The sequence below is a fragment of the Zootoca vivipara genome, chromosome 7 (assembly GCF_965207765.1).
Source record: "Zootoca vivipara chromosome 7, rZooViv2.hap1.1, whole genome shotgun sequence".
Taxonomy (NCBI): domain Eukaryota; kingdom Metazoa; phylum Chordata; class Lepidosauria; order Squamata; family Lacertidae; genus Zootoca; species Zootoca vivipara.
In genome coordinates, this window is record NC_142590.1 from 86,113,193 (window position 1) to 86,128,628 (window position 15,436).

A 15,436-nucleotide genomic window follows, 5' to 3' on the forward strand; every position below is an offset into this window, starting at 1 on the left:
ACTAGTAGTAGTACTATTGAAGTGTTTAGGGTTTTGTTACTAAATAGCAGTTAAAAACAACAACACAATAGAAAACTGTTAAGTTGTTGGGGTTTTTTTTAAACACAAACTTAATAAAAATAGGGCATTGTCTAACCATTGGTTTACGTCATTCAGTACTGCCTCTGCATGATTTTACACAATGGTATCTGCCCACCCAGATGAGGACCCAGGTGGCACTGTGGGTTAAACCGCAGAGCCTAGGGCTTGCCGATCAGAAGGTTGGCGGTTCGAATCCCTGCGGCGGGGTGAGCTCCCGTTGCTCGGTCCCAGCTCCTGCCAACCTAGCAGTTCAAAAGCACGTCAAAATGCAAGTAGATAAATAGGAACCGCTACAGCGGGAAGGTAAACGGCGTTTCCGTGTGCTGCTCTAGTTCACCAGAAGTGGCTTTGTCCTGCTGGCCACATGACCTGGAAGCTGTGCGCTGGCTCCCTCGGCCAATAATGCGAGATAAGCGCGCAACCCCAGAGTCGGTCACGACTGGACCTAATGGTCAGGGGTCCCTTTACCTTTATCTGCCCACCCTATAGTGGACATGCTGGGAATTGGAGCTGGGGCGTTCAGCTTGGTGGGACCACTGAGCTAGCTCTCTCTTCCCCAACTATGTGGCCATTTTGATACACCTATGGAAGTAACTATTCTAATGGCCCATATTTTATAATCTTATACAAAGATTAGCTCTTCCAGGGCTTTTCTCCATAGTTTTCCAGCCTGTGGGTGTGTTCCATTGGGGAATGATATACAAGGTAGTGAAGGTGAAAGGGTGAGAGCAAGCTTAATTGGTGCAATTTGGAGAACTCTACAAACCAACTCATGAGTTCATTATGGTTGCCTCAGCCAACAGAAATTGAACACACTCCCCCCTCTTTTTCTCCATGCCTTCATCGTTGATTTTGTCACTAGGGAGTGTTGAAATCCCTAAAGATAATGAACTAAGAACGGTGACCTTTCAACTAATACCTCCTCTCCTATACCTTCCCTTTATTTCCCCTTCAGTGCTGCCCACTGTTATGGGGAGGAACCAGCCACAAAAGGATTTTACCAAAGCACTCAGATTGGCCAGAGAAAAATCAGTCTAGGAAGTACGGCTTACATCAAAGGGGCAGCAGTATCAAAGCCATACAGAAGAACACGAAGGGGAGCAGCAACCACAATCCAACTGAGCATTATGAATAGCCAAAGCTTGTTTAATTGGAAGTTGCTGGTAGTATCCAAGAAAGGACATATGAATGGTGCAAGGCTGCAATTGGAAGGGCACAAATCAGACCTGGTGAAAGAGGCATAAAGAGTTGTCATGAGAACCTGGGCACTTTTACATAAGCCTCTTGTGTGCAGGTATTACATAGCTGGTTATAGAGAATCCGGCATGGTAGCCTCACGGTTCAACAAGCATTGCCTGTCAAACACCTAGTCTTTAACATAGAATCATAGAATCATAGAGTTGGAAGAGACCACAAGGGCCATCCAGTCCAACCCCCTGCCAAGCAGGAAACACCATTAAAGCATTCTTGACATATGCCTGTCAAGCCTCTGCTTAAAGACCTCCAAAGAAGGAGACTCCACCACACTCCTTGGTAGCAAATTCCACTGCCGAACAGCTCTTACTGTCAGGAAGGTCTTCCTAATGTTTAGGTGGAATCTTCTTTCTTGTACTTTGAATCCATTGCTCCATGTCTGAAACAACCTTTCTCCCTCCTCTATATGGCATCCTTTAATATATTTGAACATGGCTATCATATCACCCCTTAACCTTCTCTTCTCCAGGCTAAACATACCCATGTAGCATGTAACAAGTGCCTCTTAGCTATCACTCTTTTAGCATCCAAGGGTGGCGGTTACTATCAGGTATGTTCAACATGGACTGAAATAAAAGAAACAAATCGGCTGCCCTTGTTCTTGGGAAGCAATAAGTCGCCCTCCCCCCAAAAAAGCAACTTACTGAATGAATAAGTTACCAAACGGATGAATTGCGGTAACCAAATCCAAAGCTACAGTTCCCAGGATGGCTGGTTCACCCCAAAATAAAATAAGCATTTTCAATAAAGCTGAACTTTTTTTAGTGCCTACATTTCACCCAAGCCCAGATTCTCATTTCAGTTTAACACTAAAATAAGACAAGGAGAGAAGCCCTTTTGAAAATCCAGTCTCAAAGGGGGGTTGTCACTTTGGAAACCACAAGGGTGCACTTAAGACGCTTGGGGCATGGGCCACTTCACACAACCCATTCTGTGTTTGGCCAGGTGCCCCCCGCCCCCGGCACACAATTTGGGCTGCCCTGTGCCAGTTACCAACAAACAAGGTCAACTGAATAAGGCATCAGCACCAACATTTCAGGCACCCTGGCATCCAGGTACCCCCTCATATATGCATACCTTCCTCCTCACCAATATGGGAACTGCCTGCTTCCTTTTCTGGTTTAAAATTTTCTACCCACTCAAACCTCTCTTGTACCTGCGATACATTGACAATATTTTTATTATCTGGACACATGGTCAACAGACCCTGGAAACCTTCCACCAGACATTCAATAACTTTCACCCCACCATCAACCTAACAATGAACCAATCTATGCAAGAAATACATTTTTTGGACACTACTATAAAAATACAGGATGGACGTATAGACACCACCTTATACAGAAAACCAACTGACCGACAAACATATCTACATGCTTCTAGCTACCATCCCAAACATACCAAACAATCCATTGTATATAGCCAGGCCCTACGTTACAACCGTATCTGTTCCAACTCTACAGACAGAGAATCTCACCTAAGAGATCTACAGCAAACCTTTTTAGAACTAAAATATCCACCTGATGAAGTTAAACAACAGATCAACAGAGCCAGACTGATACCTTGAGAGAACCTGCTGCAAGACCCAAAAAAGAAAAAAACAGAACACCACTACTGCTCCCAAGTTAAAACAGTACAACGCATCATCAGAGATCTACAACCTCTGCTAGACAATGACAGCTCTCTTTCTCAAGCTCTGGGAGGAAGACCTTTCATTGCCTACAGACAGCTCCTCACCCACAATAATACAACCACCAGACTTAACATGGACACTGGTACCAGAGCCTGCAATAAACCCAGATGCCAACTTTGCTGCCACATACACCCCGACAACACCATTACTGGTCCCAACAGCATCCAACATACCATCTCAGGACTATTTAATTGCTCATCCTCTAACATTGTGTGCCATCAAATGCCAACAGTGCCCTTCAGCTCTCTATATTGGACAAACAGGCCAAACCCCACGCCAAAGGATAAATGGACATAAATCTGACATCATGAATCACAAGACAGAGAAACCAGTAGGAGAACACTTCAATCTCCCAGGACATTCTATACAAGATCTCAAAGTAGCTGTCTTACTACACAAGAATTTCAGAAATAGACTGGAAAGAGAAGTTGCTGAATTGCAACTTATCACCAAGCTTAAAACCATGGAGAGACCTGGTTTGAACAGAGACGTTGGATTCTTATCTCATTATACATGATAAAGCGATATTCAGCCATCTCACCCCTTGCTTTTTCATGCAAGACCATTTGCAGTCGTTTACAGTCATCAACAGCTATCAGTCAGTCAATCACCCATTTCCACCACCCTTCTGAGTGATACCCCTCCCCACCCTTTCTCTATATATAAGCGTCTGGGGACTTCTACAGAGGTACCTCTACTTACGAATAACTCTACTTACGAAAGTTTCGACTTATGAATGGAGCTCCGTCCACTATCTTGGATGCGGTTTAGATAGGATTTTTTCTACTTACGAATTTTAGGTAGGGTTGCTTCGACTTACTAATTTTTTCTCTCAATGCATTCCTAGGGGATTTGACTTACAATTTTTTTCTACTTACGAATGTGCGTTCGGAACGCATTAAATTCGTAAGTAGAGGTATCACTGTATTTCAGTGTATCTGAAGAAGTGTGCATGCACACGAAAGCTCATACCAAAATAAAAAAACTTAGTTTGTCTTTAAGGTGCTGCTGGAAGGAATTTTTTTATTTTGTTTTGACTATGTCAGACCAACACGGCTACCTACCTGTAACTAAAATTTTCTGGTTTACCCTGGGTTTACACTGTTCTACACTGTTCTTTACATGTTCTACACAAACTTGCAAGCCAAAACATGGGTGGGTTGATTGTTAACTGGAGATTCCAAGCGGCTAAAGCTTTGGCCATTCAGAATACGTAACCCTATATCCAAATTCAACCATAAAACAGAAACATAAGCCAAAATGGTTTCTGCCATGCTAATTTTTCACGTGAGTCAAGTGTCTTCGACTGCAAATGTATGGATATCATCCTTCTTAATCTTACACAAAGGAAGGGCGCCAGGTGAACTGGCATCTCAACTTCTTCCTGACCCAGCACGAGCCACAATGGTCCCTGCTGCTAAGGTTTGTCTTAAGACTTTCTTCGCACACTGGGGAAGGTTTCAAATTCCACTTGCTTTCCAACTCCTATGGTTGCCCTTGCAGGATTTACAATAGGCCTGGGACACAGTGAAATAAAAGCTCACTTGCTCCCCCCACCCCAACCTTTAGCAAATCCTCTCTTGCAACTGGTCTCCCCTCCATCCCAGATGTCCACAGTTGTTAAGCACTTTGCAAAGTGCAAGTCACTTTGAACAGCGGTACATTTTTGCCATCCACATTCCTAGGAAATTCTTGGCCTTGGGTGCATGTGGCCTCTCAGTCAGGTCCCAGTTTAAGCAGACATTTACTTTGACATAAGCCTGTAATAATTGTTTATCCTTAACACACCCTTCTTTCCCACCCACATTCCTTCAAACAATTTGCGGACTTATTCACACCTATATTCTCAACATTCAACACTCTCCATTTAGGGTTGGGTAACCGAGGCACTTTTTCCAAAGTGTTGCACATGATATTACAGAACAGAAGCATTGTTGTGCCTGGTGTGTAGACTCAAACTTCCTCTGTTCCCAGCTCTTGTTGATTTGCTACACACCACAATGCCTCTATCACACCACCTTCGGCTCCCATAAAAATATTTACTGTCTGTCTCCAAAGTAGTGTACACTTGCACATCTGTTTTGAAATGGTTTGGAAGAATACCAGACCCAAACCTTCAAGTAAATATGTATAGAAGCATTTGTAGCAGGCTGATCCCTGAATATTCCTGGCAGTCCACACCAAGGAAGAGAATCAGCCCAACGAAGTTTGTGCTATCAAAGCAGAGCGAAAGGTGGGGCCTCTGTATTTTAGGGTTTATTTAAAAGCCCAGTTCACATTTAACACAAAACTAAGGTTTAGGATGGTAAATATAAGCCACAGCAGATTGTATATTCCCCTCTTCTCATCCACTGAGGAGTTCAGAAGCTTCAGCTTACTTTTAAATTAACCACAGTTTACCATTACATCGAAAACATAACTGTGGTTAGTGAAAACAAGCCAATTTCATGAACTAAGATTTATCATAGTTTGTCCAGGAAAGCTGTGCTTAAGCTAAATCATAAACAAACGTTTCTAGATTTTCATTGTGGCCATGCCAGAGGCATCAGTCCAAGACTCTAGACTTGTTCTTGCAAAGCTAAACTATGGATTAACATTACATCCCTGTGTATTCTTTTTTGTTGTTGTTGTTTAATTAGGGTTGCCATACATCCAGGTTTTGGCAACTCAAGTTTAATGCTGTCATACAGAATAACTATTATGTCCCAAGTTACTGACAGCTACTTCTAAGATTATTCTATGATTTCCCTTGTCTTAAGACTTTGGGATGTTATATGGACCCTAATGCAAAGAGAATTAACCACTGGGTGTGTTCAGATGTTACAATAAATCATGTTATTGTGAAAGTAATGAGCCCAGCCTTCCCACCCCACCCTCTTCTTTCAATGCATCCACAAAGTTCAGAAGGTTTTATTCTGTTTCTGATTAGCCATAACTTGCTGGGTTGACCAACAAACTGTGGTTAATTTTAACTATGGTTTGACCGAAACAACCCAACTTCAATCTACGGTTCAAATGCTGCATTTGTGCTATACTAGCAAAAACGTTGGTGCCTGCCAACTGCCTGTACTGTTCTTTTATAAGACATTAAACTATGAGTGGAGATACCTAGGCGAGCCAAGGTGAAACTCTAGAGGACTTGCTTGTACTTACTAGAGAAGCTCCAGTTTTGAGAAAATGCAAAGATCAAACGTTTTCAGCGCAAAGAAGCAACTCCAAAAAAGCCATCTAGAATCATAAAATTGTAAGGGACCGCTTGGATCACCTAGTCCAACCCCCTGCATTGCAGGAATCTTTTGCCCAAGGTGGAGCTTGAACCCACCCCAACCCTCAGATTAAGAGTCTCATGCTCTTAGCAGCTGAGCTACCTAAATTCTCTTCTATGTATCTTTTTTTATATGCCTGTTGTCTTTGTCCATGGAGTTTTCTTGGCAGGGATACTGGAGTGGCTTGCCAGTTCCTTCTCCAGGAAAAAAACCCAAGATAATGGCCACTGATCTCAAAAAAACCAAGATCATGGCCACTGGTCCCATCACCTCCTGGCAAATAGAAGGGGAAGAAATGGAGGCAGTGAGAGATTTTACTTTCTTGGGCTCCTTGATCACTGCAGATGGTGACAGCAGTCACGAAATTAAAAGACGCCTGATTCTTGGGAGAAAAGCAATGACAAACCTAGACAGCATCTTAAAAAGCAGAGACATCACCTTGCCGACAAAGGTCCGTATAGTTAAAGCTATGGTTCTCCCAGTAGTGATGTATGGAAGTGAGAGCTGGACCATAAAGAAGGCTGATCACCGAAGAATTGATGCTTTTGAATTATGGTGCTGGAGGAGACTCTTGAGAGTCCCATGGACTGAGAGAAGATCAGACCTATCCATTCTGAAGGAAATCAGCCCTGAGTGCTCACTGGAAGGACAGATCGTGAAGCTGAGGCTCCAATACTTTGGCCACCTCATGAGAAGAGAAGACTCCCTGGAAAAGACCCTGATGTTAGGAAAGATTGAGGGCACTAGGAGAAGGGGACGACAGAGGACGAGATGGTTGGACAGTGTTCTCGAAGCTACCAACCTGAGTTTGACCAAACTGCAGGAGGCAGTGGAAGACAGGAGTGCCTGGCGTGCTCTGGTCCATGGGGTCACGAAGAGTCGGACACGACTAAACAACAACAACATGTATCTTTTATATAGTTGATCAAGTGAAAACACAGAACTCCGAATTCTGAGCAAGGAAGGAAAAAGAAAAGGTGCTTAGAAAAGGGCAAACCAACTGGACCGCTCTGAAAAGCAGGTTTACTTCACAGATATGAAAAGAAGAAGAATATTCGTAGTTGGGTCTCTGGCCATGAACTCAACTGGTGGTAACCTTAAGGGAGGGTACCTCAACTTCCACAGATAATAACAACACTGGGCCAACCTTACAGGGTTGTTGTAAGGAAATGAACATTAGGTGCTCGGAGCAACACACACACACACAAAACAATTATTAACTAGTAGCATGAAATAGGCCGGTGTGTTCTCTTCAACACAGGTTTTATGCTATTATTTACTAAAAACCCACTGGAATTCTTTTGTACGCCTGACAAAGAAGAAATGCATTCCAGCGGCCAATCACATTTGTGTCCAGGCCCAGCAATCAGAGGTTGGCATTGTTGAGCAACTGCTGAGTCCCGTGCCCCAAAACGGGGCTCACTGCCAAATCCAAGAGGGGCCCCCCAACCGTGCTGCCCCCCCCTCCTCATGGACGCTTCCTGATCACCTGGCCCCTGTAAGCAAGTGAGCAAGAAAGACCAGCAGCTTCCTCTCACTTTGCCCTCTCCTGGAAAGTTGTATGGATTGTGCCCAAAGGGGTAGACAAGCAGAGAGTATGGGGGTGGCATCTTGACCAAGAACTGCTCCCCCTAAAAACACCCAACCCTGAAGCCAGGATGGTCTAAATTTCAACGTTTTCAAAAGATAAGTGCTTAAACATTTCGCCAGGTAGGTAGTTACAGGTAGGTAGCTGTGTTGGTCTGACGTAGTCAAAACAAAAATAAAAAAAATCCTTCCAGTAGCACCTTAAAGACCAACTAAGTTTGTCATAGGTATGAGCTTTCGTGCGCATGCACACTTCTTCAGATACACGGAAAGTATCTGAAGAAGTGTATCTGAAGTATCTGAAGAAGTGTGCATGCGCACGAAAGCTCATACCTATGACCAACTTAGTTGGTCTTTAAGGTGCTACTGGAAGGATTTTTTTATTTTTGTTTCAAGTTTTTATTGTTATTTTTTACTTTAAGCCAATGCTTAACTTTGACTGGATTGCAATATTTATTTTTGGCAAACGGGCACCCTCAACTTGAGAAGAGAAAACAGAAGTTGATTCTTTATGGAGAGGGAAGCAGCGAGCCCCCACTCCATTCAAGCATACTAATAAAGCACACAAATCAGTTTTGTTGTTAGTTTGAGCACATTGGCTCTAACCGTAAAATGAATGGGCCACAATTTACCCAGCAGTAACCACTTGCTAACCTTGTGTGTGTGTGTGTGTGTGTGTGTGTGTGTGTGTGTGTTGTCCTGCCAAACGTGAAGAGAATCTTACTGCCCCCCTCACAACACTAGAATTCTGATCAGCTACATATTTAAGTCTTGTATGACTTCCACTTGGCAGAGCAGCTCACACACCAGCTTAACAAGCAGCTGAGAAGTTACCTCTTGGCAGATGGTTTGTCTGTACACAGTCAATGGAGGTGGGGCCCCCCAAAAGAAGAGTAATTGCATCCCTCCTTAAAACGGGAAGGTGGCACAGCCATTCAGCCCAGAGTCACTAAAAAGGTCTGCTAGATTCAGTGCTCCTTTCAAAAGCCCACATTATGAAGCGCAGAGCAAACATGTGCTCTGTGAGTGTGCAAACAGGCACAAACACACACTTGCAAGAGACACTTCCTCCCCAGACCTTTTGTGTGCCTGCCCCATTAACTGAGAATCAATCCACCAACATCAAGTCAACTTGAGAGATAACAAAAGAGGAAGGAGGAGGGGAGATTTCGAGATCTCTAGCCCACACTGGCGGAGGAGCCAGCCAAAAGTTCTGCGCTGTGATAAATAATTGCAAAGCCAGGATATATGTTTTCCCCCACCCTCTTTCTTCATCCTGTAACAGCCCACCTGAGAGAAAAGTCCCACGAGGCTTTCTCCCAGGAAAGAAGGCACAGGATTGAATCCTCAAGTTTGTTCTTCTGCGCGCTCTCCACGATGCAAAGATTCGCGCGCGTGTTTCATGTTATAAACAAGTCACCAGCAGGTCCCAGGGCGGGTTACAATAATTTAACGCTCATCATTACAAAACAGTTAAAACAACTTACAGCCACAGTAATAACAATGCAAGATGCGGCCATATGGAAACTACAAATCAGGAAGCCTCCGATGAAAATACCGTACCTGGATGGTCTGGTTGGGGTCCCCTCCTGACACTGGCCCGCCCACGAGTTTGCAGTACAAATCCTCCACGGCTCTGGGGGTCTTGGCGCCGAAGTCTTCCTCGCCGCAGGTCGCGGTGGCCGAGATCTTGGTCCCCTCGGCCAGGTTGAAGTAAGGTGGGTGCAGGCTGTGGCCGTTCACATCCGCGTGGAAGGAGACCGGCTGCCCTTCCGAGCCAGAGGGCACGGCCGCGGCCAGCAGCAGCAGCACCAGCGGCGGCGGCACTGGCGGGGCGCAGCGGATCTTCCCCGGCGCCCTCGCCATTTTTTCGCGGGTGCGTTTGGCAATAAAGCAAAAAAAAAAAAAGTGAAATGGAGAAATCCCGGAGGGAATTGGGATTTGGGAGAAAGGAGAAGGAGCAACTAGTGTTTCCCCCGGAGAGCCATAGCTGAGGATCAAAGGGCTGAAAGTCCCCAAAGCCGAGGAGAAAAGGAGACAGCGGCAGCAGCAGGACGCAAAGGGAAAAGTTTCCCGGCTGCGGCGGTTTCCAAGCAAGTAGCAACGAGGCTGCGCAATCGACGCATCAACCTGCAGCTGGAGCCTCACCAACTTGGCGACTTGGAGAGAGACGCACCGTTTCTCCCCAGGAGGAGGGGATATAGCGGGATCCGAGGCGGGAGGGGGGTGGGTGGGATCGACGGGGGAGAGGAGGAGGAGGAGTGGCCGCCGCGCGGGGATTATTCATGCTCTGATTCTGCCCATTGTTTTGGCCGCCCTCGCGGCTCCCCTCCGGGGTTAGTTAACCCGTTCGCGCGCCGGCCCAGAGCAACGTGGGAAGCGAACAATAAAAGGCCCCGGGGTTTGGGGGCGGCCGCTCCGCGCCGCGTAAAGCAAATGCAGGATGATGAATGATTTCTTTTTTTAAAGCGCTCCCCCCGCCCAAGGCACTTTCCCAACCGGCTGTGAAAATACGCAGAATTCCCTTGAGATCCTATATCTGCACTTACGCGGGAGAAAGCCGCACTGAAGTCAGCGGGGCGTAGGGCCCTGCATAGGATCAGGTGCAAGGGTGCGATCCTCTGCAGGCGCGATTATTTGGGAGTAAATCTTTCGTTTCTCTTTTTTAAACGATGCGCGTAGGATCCCGCTGCCCTATACAAAGCGAGGAGAGTAAACCCTCCTGAACTCGATGGGCTTACTCCTGAGTAAAGTCGCAAAGGGATTGAACACGGCCTAAGTATCCTGGCATGCTATGGAAGTCCGGTTATGTTGGTGCTAAAGAAGAGAGCAGAACAGAGCATTAAAAAAATAGCAAAAGTTCTGTGGCCAAAATAAGCAAAAGCCCATTTAAAAAACATATATGTATACTCTTAGGACTCGACTCTATCTGTGGTTAGCTGGAAACCAGTCACATTTTGTTCCAAGGAATTTACTTCCAAATAAGGTCATAGTCCTCTCTATGCACACTTACTTAGAGCTTGGGAGTAAGTCCCCCTGAGTTCAGTGAGACCTTTAGGTAAACCGTGGGAAAGAATTCACACTGCACCTATGCATCTGTTGCCAATACTGTAATCCCAATCAGCAAACTTTTTCAGCAGGGGGCAGGTCCACTGTCCCTCAGACCTTGTGGGGGGCCGGACTATATTCTTAAAAAAAAAATGAACGAATTACTAAACCCCACAAATAACCCAGAGATGCATTTTAAATAAAAGGACACATTCTACTCATGTAAAAACACCAGGCAGGCCCCACAAATAACCCAGAGATGCATTTTAAATAAAAGGACATTTAGAAGGCGATTGGGCCGCATCCGGCCCCCGGGCCTTAGTTTGGGGGTTTGGGGACCCCTGAACTAGAGGGCCACATGTGTTGACTGCCCCTGCAGGATGACCAAGTACTGTAGGAGGAAACAACTGGAATTCAGCAGTATACCATCTCTGAATATGGGGGTCCTGTATTATTACATGGCTGTATTATTATTTGGGGGGGGGGTCTGCCTCCTATGGGAGGAAGGAGAATGTTACACTTGGGGACAATGTTTCAGACCTGTGCCTGGCTCGTTGCATGGTGCAAAGTTACTCCTTACAACTTATTCAATGTATGAGTAAGGAAGCACCCTTGAAATCCTGCCAATGTTTCTATCTGGTTAAGAGTGGTAGACTCGTGATCTGGTGAACCGGGTTCGCTTCCCCGCTCCTCCACATGCAGCTGCTGGGTGACCTTGGGCTAGTCACACTTCTCTGAAGTCTCTCAGCCCCACTCACCTCACAGAGTGAGACTCCTTCGGGTAGTGATAAAGCGGGATATCAAATCCAAACTCTTCTTCTTCTTCGAATCATAGAATCATAGAGTTGGAAGAGACCACAAGGGCCATCCAGTCCAACCCCCTGCCAGGCAGGAAACACCATCAAAGCATTCTTGACATATGCCTGTCAAGCCTCTGCTTAAAGACCTCCAAAGAAGGAAACTTCACCACACTCCTTGGTAGCAAATTCCACTGCCAAACAGCTCTTACTGTCAGGAAGTTCTTCCTAATGTTTAGGTGGAATCTTCTTTCTTGAAGTTTGAATCCATTGCTCCATTCTTCTTCCTAAATAACTAATAATTTCCCCCCATTCTTTTATAAAGTTTTTGTCCTCTTGGTTTCTGAGTTTTCCAGTCAGTTTTGCCATTTCAGCATAGTCCATCAGCTTGGTTTGTCATTCCTCTCTGATAGGGATTCTTTCTTCTTTCCATCTCTGGGCTAGTAACATCTGGGCAGCTGTTGTTCCATACATAAAAAGTCTTTTCTGCTCCTTTGGAACATCAGTACTTGTAATTCCTAATCAAAAAGATTCTGGGTTTTTTTTTTTTAACAAAGGTTATTTTAAACATGTTTTCCATTTCATTATACCTGTATATCATCTCTCAGACCTTACAAGTCCACCTCATATGATAAAAGGTACGGTACCTTCTTTTTCTTTACATTTCCAGCAGATATTTGTACTTGTCCTGTACAATTTTGCCAACTTACTAGGAGACAAATACCACCAGTACATCATTTTCATATAATTTTCTTTCAGTGTACAACATGCCGTAAATTTCAAATCTGTTTTCCATAACCTTTCCCAATCTGCCATCTGAAGCAAAGGTACTAAGTTTAAATCCAAGTGGACTGATGGTGTGTCAGTGGCAGAATATCTGCTTTGCCAGCAGAAGGCCCCAGGTTCAGGGGCGTAGGAAGATAGGGGCAGTGGGGGCGTGGTGTCCTGGGCGGCACGATCCCAGGGGCGCCATCACGGCTCTCCACCCCGCCCCCAAAACATGCGCCCCGCCCCCAATTGTGCGTCCCGCCCCCAAACATGTGTCCCGCCCCTGTGCGCGGTGCGTCCTGCCCCAAGAACGCGTGCCACGTCCCTGGGGGCAGCGCACCTGCTCTCCACCCCTGCCCAGGTTCAATCCCCGACATCTACAGGTATGGCTGGCAATGTTCCCTGTCTGAAATTCTGGAGAGCTGCTGCCACTAAGTGTTAACAGTATTGAGCTAGAAGGAGCAATGGTCTGGCTCAGTATAAAGCAGCTCCATTTTGCTATGGGAGCAGTTAGCATGTTGTTAAAACACTGTAATATTTCTGCTTGATGAAAACCAGTACTGTGCAGTATTTGGTTGCTATATTCCGATTTCAAGCATATTGAAGCTTATTTGGTTTTTAGGTTGCTTTGGGTGGCCCTAGGCAGGATAAAGAGACTAGCAAATGTAACAAATAATAATAGTAAAATAATATCAAAGAGTTGGTTTTGAATCTATGAAAACCCTAAATGTTTACGTTTGTAATTTTTGTTGTAATTTTGCATTGAAAAGAAAAAAAGAAAAAGAAAACCCTAAATGTTTTGGAACTAGAATGCTGGCAACATCCATTTTGCATGGGGGGTTGTGTTTTGGGACATCATGTGCGTCAGCAGAGCATACGTAAGCCTGCCCCTTTCTGCCCGTCCCCCCCTTTCTGCCTGCCCGTCCCCCGTTCTGGGTCCAAAAACAACCCACGTGTGCCTGACTGCCAGCGCTTTGAAGGAGCGCTAAATGGAGGTTGCTTGTACCTCCAATGACTACCTGCTCTTACCTGAACCTGCTCACCAGTTAAGAGTGGCCTCATACCATCTGAAGTGGGGCAGGTGCTGATCAGAGACAAGAGCTTCTCTGTTGTGGCACCCCTGCCTTTCATTTGCCCAATTCTTTTGGTCTTGTTTCTGCTATGATGTACATAAGTTTTAGGCGGTGGAATCTGGTTCATTAGGGCGAATGGAGCAATGACCCACCAACTTCATTCTGCCTTCAGCCAATCCCCACTTACCTGTCTTCTTGCTTATAGCCAATCAGCAGGTGGCCTCTCACTGGCTCTGGCGCCACCTGCTGTTGGTCTTCCAGTCTTCTGATCTACCACTCCCAATCGGCAGCAGCTAGCGCTGCTTGCAGGCAGAAATTTCAACAGCCTGCTGCCCTTTCTCTGTTGTATTGGATCATTTATTTCTGTGAATTCATTGTAAGTCACTTGAACAGCCACATTCCAAAGAATGGCCAGGAGGTGGTCAGGCAGCCTATTCCAGATGGAGGATGCTCCTGGATTCAGCCCTGTCACTCAGTTGGCCTCAGTAGCTAGGAGCGCCTATTTGCAGCTACTGTTGGTTTTCCAGCTATGGATGCTTTCAGACAGAAATGACCTGCCCACTGTACTCCAGGCTCTGGTAACTTCTGGATTGGATTACTGCAATGTACTCTATGTGGCCCTGCCCTTGAAGATGACTCAAAATGTTCAATTGGTCTGAAATGCAGTGCCCAGATTCCTCTCACATAACCCCTGTTTTAAAACATCTGCACTGGTTGCAAGCTAATTTCCAGGCCCAATTCAATGTGCTAACATTTGTACTTAAAGCTCTAAATAACTTGGGTTGCAAATATCTGAAAGATGGCCTCCTTCCCTACAGACTTTGCCCAAGGTATTAAGATCAGCAGAGGAGGTCCTATTGGCAGTTCTACCACCCTCAGAAGCTGGGGGAAGGGGTGGCAGCCCAGGAGAGGGCGGGGCCTTCTCTGTGGCAGCCCCTTGTTTGTGCAACTCCCTCCCCACAGAGATGCACCTGGTAACATCATTATACAGTTTTACCCTGGCTGTGGATGCTTGAGGTGTATATTTCTACGACCCAACCTACTTTTGAGATTGTAAGTTGCTTCGAATTCTTTCTAATGTTGCATTTTGAATTTGGGCCTACAGGAAGAAGGCTGGGTAATTATTAATTATCCAGTATATAATCCAGTATATAATCCAGTAATAATCCAGTATACCTGAAGGAGCGTCTCCACCCCCATCGTTCTGCCCGGACACTGAGGTCCAGCGCCGAGGGTCTTCTGGCGGTTCCCTCGCTACGAGAAGCCAAGTTACAGGGAACCAGGCAGAGGGCCTTCTCGGTAGTAGCACCCACCCTGTGGAATGCCTTCCCACCAGAGGTCAAGGAGAACAACAATTACCAGACCTTTAGAAGGCATCTCAAGGCAGCCCTGTTTAGGGAAGCTTTTAATGTTTGATTTCTGTATTTTAATGTTTTGTTGGAAGCCGGCCGGAGTGGCTGGGGGAACCTGGCCAGATGGGTGGGGTATAAATAATAAATTATTATTATTATTATTATTATTATTATTATTATTATTATTGATAACAACAACTAACAGCAACAAGAAGAAATCAGTGCATGTTTCTTCGTCTGCAAAGTGTAAGAAACACTGGCGATTTCATCGGGATAGGCTTCTTGGAATGGCTGGCTGGCAGCTTGAAAAATATCTGTGCCATCCTGATGGGGACGCCAACTCTTACCATGAGACCGTTGCAGCCGCCAGCTGTTCGTCCGTTGGCACCAAGCCGCTTGAGATTCTATTGACATGATGTCATGACTTGAATGTGAAGTTTCTAGGTAGCTCAGCCCCCAGTTCCACATGGCAAGGAAGCATTCGAGCACAACAGCCAAGCCCATTCAATTAGGAGTG

General features: G+C 45.6%; 1 protein-coding gene across 2 annotated transcripts in view; it reads right to left on the reverse strand.

Annotated features, from left to right (window-relative positions):
- LAMA5 (laminin subunit alpha 5) overlaps positions 1 to 10,201 on the reverse strand; it is a 191,505-nt gene extending 181,304 nt beyond the window's left edge. For both annotated transcript variants that reach the window (XM_035123974.3, XM_035123973.3), the window contains exon 1: positions 9,445 to 10,201. In XM_035123974.3, the coding sequence (XP_034979865.3) occupies positions 9,445 to 9,747 (303 nt within the window). In that variant the 5' untranslated portion in view covers positions 9,748 to 10,201. The remainder of the gene's footprint in view (positions 1 to 9,444) is intronic.
- Positions 10,202 to 15,436: the final 5,235 nt, after the last annotated feature.